The sequence below is a fragment of the Ipomoea triloba genome, chromosome 10 (assembly GCF_003576645.1).
Source record: "Ipomoea triloba cultivar NCNSP0323 chromosome 10, ASM357664v1".
NCBI classification, from domain to species: domain Eukaryota; kingdom Viridiplantae; phylum Streptophyta; class Magnoliopsida; order Solanales; family Convolvulaceae; genus Ipomoea; species Ipomoea triloba.
Window position 1 is genome coordinate 29,789,715 of NC_044925.1, and position 6,373 is coordinate 29,796,087.

A 6,373-nucleotide genomic window follows, 5' to 3' on the forward strand; every position below is an offset into this window, starting at 1 on the left:
TTTAAGTCTGTGTTATCAGGCTTGAAAACATTTTGATAACCATGGGCAGAACCTGCTGTTGTATACTCATCTTTATATGAGTCAAGGTCTGAGATTTCTGCGATGATCTTCATGTGTTATTGCAGGCCATGGTGGTTCACGTGCAGATGAGTATTTAAAGGAGCATCATTTTGAGAATCTGACTAAGCATCCACAGTTTCTAAAAAACACTAAATTAGCTATAAGTAAGTTATTTTTTCAAGAATTTATAACCATACTTTCCAAGTTCCATAATTTATAACCATAGGTAATATAGGTAACTATTTTGTCATATATTTGGTTGAAGCAAATAACAATTGCAGACATTTTTAAAGACAAAAATATTGGTTATCACTATAGAATTGTCATGCCATCAATATTTATTTTTTGTAATGATTGCAGTTGCATTTCTTTGTTAATATCTTTGACATCCTCTTTCTTAATTTCTCAGAGAAGCCCCTGGAGGTATTCCATATAGTTGTTGATGCTGGAAATGGAGCCAGAGGGTTTTTCACTGTAAGTTAAATGTCAGGCTGCGATCACATAATATTATTTCCCTTGCATCCCTTTGAAAATCTTATGTTCTAGAACTAAAGAGTTCAATCTAGCAAATAGTGGTATATTATTAAAAGAATTAGGAAAAGTATGCAGGGAAAACCATAATCTTCAAATCAATTGGTAATTGTTAGATTGTTAATTTGACTTGTTTATTACATATTATGTTCATTTTATGTAAGGGCAGATGCATTCATGATCCAACTCAAACTTTGGAAGAACTTTACTCACTATTATTGATAACTGGTTTGTGCCAAGGGATATTGGGCCACCAGAAGCATCTGTTTTGGCATCTCCTCTGCTGGATTTGCTGAGATCAAGGTACTAACAATTATTCATATAGATCATTCTTCAAACCGGTGGAGTTTAGGCTTTTGGTTATCCATACATCTCCCAAGAACCTAATAAACCTGGTTTGTGATTTACTAATAAAAGTACAACATGTGTGGTACCTGAAAAAAATGTCAATGTAGTATCACTTTTGTGAATCAGAGTGCTATATTTCCTTGATCTCTTTTATGATCTTGTGATTCTCAAGTGTGGTTACTTGTTACTGTACAGGGAGGTATCTTATCATAAGGAAGCATACGTTAGTAGATCTGTGCTTTTTGCAGCATCATGCATATTGATTTCTCTTCACCCCTCTTTCATCACATCTGCCCTAACTGAAGGAAATGCTGACATTTTAAAAGGGCTTGAACGGGTTCGCACATGGGCCCTAAACGTAGCTGAATCAGATACAAATAAGGAGTGCTACACGGTAAGTCAGAACTAAGTTTTATACTGAAGGTTGAAGTGTCCATTTGTATTTCTGTTTACTATGCTCCATTATGTTATAATCTGAGGCTCATCAAGGTGATGCACTTACAATTTCGAATTGCAGATATCTTTTAAATTTGTTCTTCTCCTGATGATTAAAAATTGTCCAAGTTATTATATAAATGTCTTAAACTAGATATTAGCCTTGTAAAACTCTCCAGCCCATCCCAACCTAAAAGAGAAAAAGTATGAATCCTCTCCTTTGTACTAATTAGAGCTTGCTGTTTCACTTTGAAGAATGGGGACCTGTAGACAAAGCAGGTTTAGAGCCATGGGAATGTTTATTACATATTCTGATTTTTTTTCCATCTAAATAAAGTATTACAGAATTGGAAGAGACCAAAATTTGTAATTGCCTTTTAACAAGTCAAGGAAAAAAAAAAGAAAGAAAATGTGTGTCTATTAATGTGTTTGTATATTGCCCATATGAATATTATAATTATCATTTGAACTTTTAAATTAAAAGTAATTAGCAAGAATGCCTTTTTGGCTTCTATATTCTACTCCTGGCCTTTCTTTCACTATTCTTTTCTGATATTCTTACTTCTATTATACTTTCTCATCATCTAATTTAATCAGTCACCAACCATGGAAATCGATTGGGTTTTGGGAAATATGCATACTTAAACTAGCTGCTGTAACTGCGGCTAAAAAGATTTGAAGGCAACAAAAGTAGAGGCCAATGTGGATTTAACCAAGAGATTTTGGCTAGAAGTATTGAGACTTTGTGTGAGTTGTAAAATTGTTGCCTGACTTGGCTCCACCTCACTAGGCTGGGCTCATGTTAAATTCCTTAAAATTGTGATGTGCACAACTTCACTAAACAGATATGATGTTGTGGGTCTGTTACTTTTAATAGAAGAAAACAGTGGGATTATGATGTTGTGAAAAGCACAAATCCAGAATTCAAAAAAGCAACTGTACGGATCAATATCTACAAACACCACAGACAGACGATTCAGGTAAGCAAAATGGCTATGCTTTACAAGGACTTTAGCTGATAAACGTGAGGTAAACTTTTGCAAACATGGACCTTTGTGTCGGCATGTCTGCCTCTGCTTCCTTCTAGCCACGCTTCCATTTCCTTATAATCCATGATCATTTCCCTGATTTAGGCTGAGTTGCTTCAAAAGAAATATGAAGAGAAGTACAAGCAAGTTGCAGAAATTGCTTCTAAATTAACAATTGAAGAGGCTGCTTTGTTGTTTCTGTAATTGATATTGGTTAACTTTGGAATGATATGATATGATATTGGTGTAGATCAGAGTTAATATTTTATTCTTTAATTTGTTGATCAATTGCATTAATTGCTGACCATATTACTTCTCTAATTAATTACTGTCAGATTGGTCTTCCTGGTTTTGATTCTATGCCACTAGATATGCTAAGCAAGCATGAGTGTGCTTCCTATTGCATCCGTTATTGGGAGAGCCAATTTAAAAAGGTTTGTGTGTTTCTTTATAATGGTTTTTTATTTTTCTTTTCTTTTATTTTTTGTATCGGTTTATTTTAATTTAGTTTTTAATAAACAAGTATAGCTTATATTTGTACTATTATTTAATTCTCTAAATAATTTTATTTTTTTTTATAAATTAAAAAAAAAAAATCCATCTGCGTCCGGAAGGGCAGTTCCGGACTTCCGGACGGACCAATTGCGTCTACGGCATATGCGTCTGGAGTACTCTAGACGCAAAAAGTCCAAAACTCTAGACGCAAATGCCCCTTTTTGTACTATATATATATATATATATATATATATATACACACACACACACACACTAGTTTTTCTTATGCGTGATGCGCAAAAAAAGGTGCCCAATATTAATATTTTATATTAAAATTTTAAATTTATTTAGATTTTAGATATTTAAATTATTGTAAATAATAACAATAATAATAATGTAAAATATTTTTATAAATTTTATATTTATATTTTAAAAAATAACTAACATATAACTTCTGTATATATTATTATTATTGAAGAAAATAAGAAATTATATAATGGATGCATGTGTATGGTAACAACAGTGAAAAGATAACGGAAGTTATAACGGTAAGGGTATGTTTGTCTAATATATTATAACGTACAACTTTTATAACATAATGTACAAAAAAACTTAACGGAAAAAACGGACATAAATGAAGGGTATAACCTTCATTCACACTTATTATGTTTATTATATATATATAAGGAAGGGTTCAAGTGCAGATATAACTTCCCGTGTGGTGTTGCAGTTACGCATCTTAAGCATTAAAGTGGTGCACCTTAAGTACACAAACTACACCTAAAGTTTTTAAATGGTGTATCTTCAGTACACAAACCACGCACCTTAAGCACACACAAAGCACCTTAAGAACACAAATCACGCATCTAAAGTTTTAAAAAAGTTTTAAAATGGCGCACCTTAAATTTTAACACTGACACACCTTAAGTATACGAATCACGCACCTTAAGAAAGAAAAACATAGCACTTTAAAAAGGAAAACCATGCACTTAAACCTTTAGGTTGACGCACCTTAAGCAAACAGACCACGCGCTTTAAACACACAAAACACGCACTTTAAGAATAAAAATTACGCACCTAAGCAACCGCACTTGAGAAGGCCGCACAGGAAGTCATTTATATATATATATATATATATTCCATTTCATCTTGAATTAGGTATATGTAGGAGTGGCTGCCCCAAATTAAGATATTTTATATAGGGTGTGTTGCAGCTCATGTAGTAATTTGGGTTTGAAAGAGAACTGATTGCATAAAAACTGACTTAGCCAGCATTTGTTAGTTGTGGAAAAAGAAAGATGAAAGGCAAAGGAGAAAACTAATGAAAGAAAAACAACCTTAAATCCCCAAGTATGGTCCAAGAAAAAGTGTGAGAAACTGAGAATAAGAACCCTTATAATAATGAAAGCATAGGCCAGTTTTCAAATCTATAATGCTACATGGACCAATCATACATATAAAATATTCAAACAGAAATAACATAGAGAGTAGCATGTATGAGGTCCATCAGGAATATGATGCATTTCCAAACATCATATAGAAAATTTTCTATGCTCCCTGCAGAAAAGATAAAGGATGGACAAATATTGTTAGGAGCCTTGTATGGGTGGAATAGAAAAAGCTAAGTGGAGGATCTGCGGCTCCACCTTCGAGCCTTTCTCCTGGTCTTCTTCTTCTTGATCTTAGATGAAGAAAGCTTGGAAAGTGAACAGATTTTTGGAGCTGGTTGATCTTCTACCGGCAGCTCAGGTTCTCCAACACTCCAACAGTGGGAGGAAGGGCCTCCCTCTGGCACACAAGAATTTTCTTCTTGATGAATCATGACCTCCTCTAGATTACTCATCATTTTATTGCCAATTAGAATGCCACCTTCATCCTGCATAAATGCAAATAAATGTGGTTCTTAAGTGATGATATTAATGTTTATATATAGACTATGAGTAAAAGGTTGCTTCACAATTAAGCATGATACCGTGTTATGCATAGACTAAAGATTATAAGTATTGTTGTTATGTTATAATACTAAGAACTATTAGTTTTATTTAATTTTAAGTATATATATATATATATATATATATATATATATATATATATTAGAGTAAGTAGTACTAAAAAAAAAGAGTATAAATATATTATTTAAAACTTATTCATTTAAAAAAGTTTGTTTATGTAACAACTATATATGTTAATTTTATATCTAATTTTGCATTTTTATATTTGTGGAGTCCAATTATAATTGAGATGTGGTTCAATTATAGTCTCTTTCTATATTTTTTTTTTGTCTTGGTGTGATTCCATTATAAGATTGTCTTGATATAGACTTTTTTGGATATTGTGCGTGAAATTGAGCAATATGTTGGTTCTACTTATTTCTAGATCTATATTGTTTTGTATTTTCATTTTTTAGTTTTTCTTTAGTTTTGAAAATCACAATTCTCTACAAATATTACTTGAAATTTTAGTATATATATATTTTTTGTCGATTTGAGATAGAACTTGGGATCCTTTTCCTACCCGTTTCAATATTGACTTTTTGGGTAACAGATATGATTAGGTATGTGATTTGAAAATTGTGTTATATTTTGTTTTAAAAAAACTTTAGAAATTTTTTATTGACAACAAAAATCGTACAAATGTATTGATATCTTGGCTAGAGGTTAACATGCATGAATCTCCAAATGCAAATTTGTAAAATGGTAACTAAGATTTTCACGAATCTGTTAATGATAAGTTAAAATTTGAGAGACTGTTATTCTAAATATTGGAAAATGTTGTAAAATAATAAAATCAATTGATATAGCAATATATAACACTTTTAATACTTTAAAAAAAATACAATATACACACTACACTATTAATACATATTTCAACTATAAGACTGGCAAATAATGTATCTATATTTCAACCGCCGCCATCCACAGCCTGAATCCGCCTTCTGACACCGAGTACAAGGGACCACAAAGGGATGTGTGTTGACCTTTGTTTGCCACCCCAAAGTGTTACATTTTTGGATCCCAAATATCCCCCCCCCCCATAACTCTATAAGACACAAATTAAACCTGACTCATCTCATATATTTGAGACCAGTGACTGAGACATTTACTAGAGAATTTATGGTTATTAATGACAGAACAAGTAAAAGATATAATGCATATTTTTGTATTACTTTGTTATTTATGAATTTGGATTAACTTTATACGGGAGGTGGTGGGTTCGAGCCTAAGTGGAGGCAATACTGACTCTTGTGCTTAACAGGTTAAGAAAGTAGTTATGAACAGATACTGCATTGTAATAGAGTTAGTAGTATTCAAAAAATATATATATATATGTATGTATGTATGTGAGCGCGTATGAACCTCCATGACTTGCAAACTAGAGAGCTAATGGGGTGGTATATCCGAGGGCCCTGAGCCAGGCAAGAGATGTCGTTTGGGATGTCGAGGATCAACTGCGATGAGGGTCCTTTTTACAGTGGG

The 6,373-nt window shown here is 32.5% G+C and overlaps 1 protein-coding gene and 1 long non-coding RNA gene across 3 annotated transcripts in view; one reads left to right on the forward strand and one right to left on the reverse strand.

The window, feature by feature from the left end:
• Positions 1-81: 81 nt before the first annotated feature.
• LOC116031875 lies at positions 82-2,699 on the forward strand. 2 transcript variants are annotated; one of them, XR_004100690.1, is made up of 5 exons: positions 82-224; positions 470-534; positions 761-894; positions 1,135-2,403; positions 2,508-2,699. It is a non-coding gene; the product is annotated as an uncharacterized LOC116031875 (long non-coding RNA). The 2 variants fall into 2 exon arrangements; XR_004100689.1 differs by having other exon boundaries at positions 98-224; positions 1,135-2,699.
• Positions 2,700-5,554: 2,855 nt separating this feature from the next.
• LOC116033455 (WAT1-related protein At1g25270-like) overlaps positions 5,555-6,373 on the reverse strand; it is a 5,591-nt gene continuing 4,772 nt past the window's right edge. The window contains exon 8 of the mRNA XM_031276196.1: positions 5,555-5,614. Coding sequence (XP_031132056.1) covers positions 5,555-5,614 — 60 coding nt within the window. The remainder of the gene's footprint in view (positions 5,615-6,373) is intronic.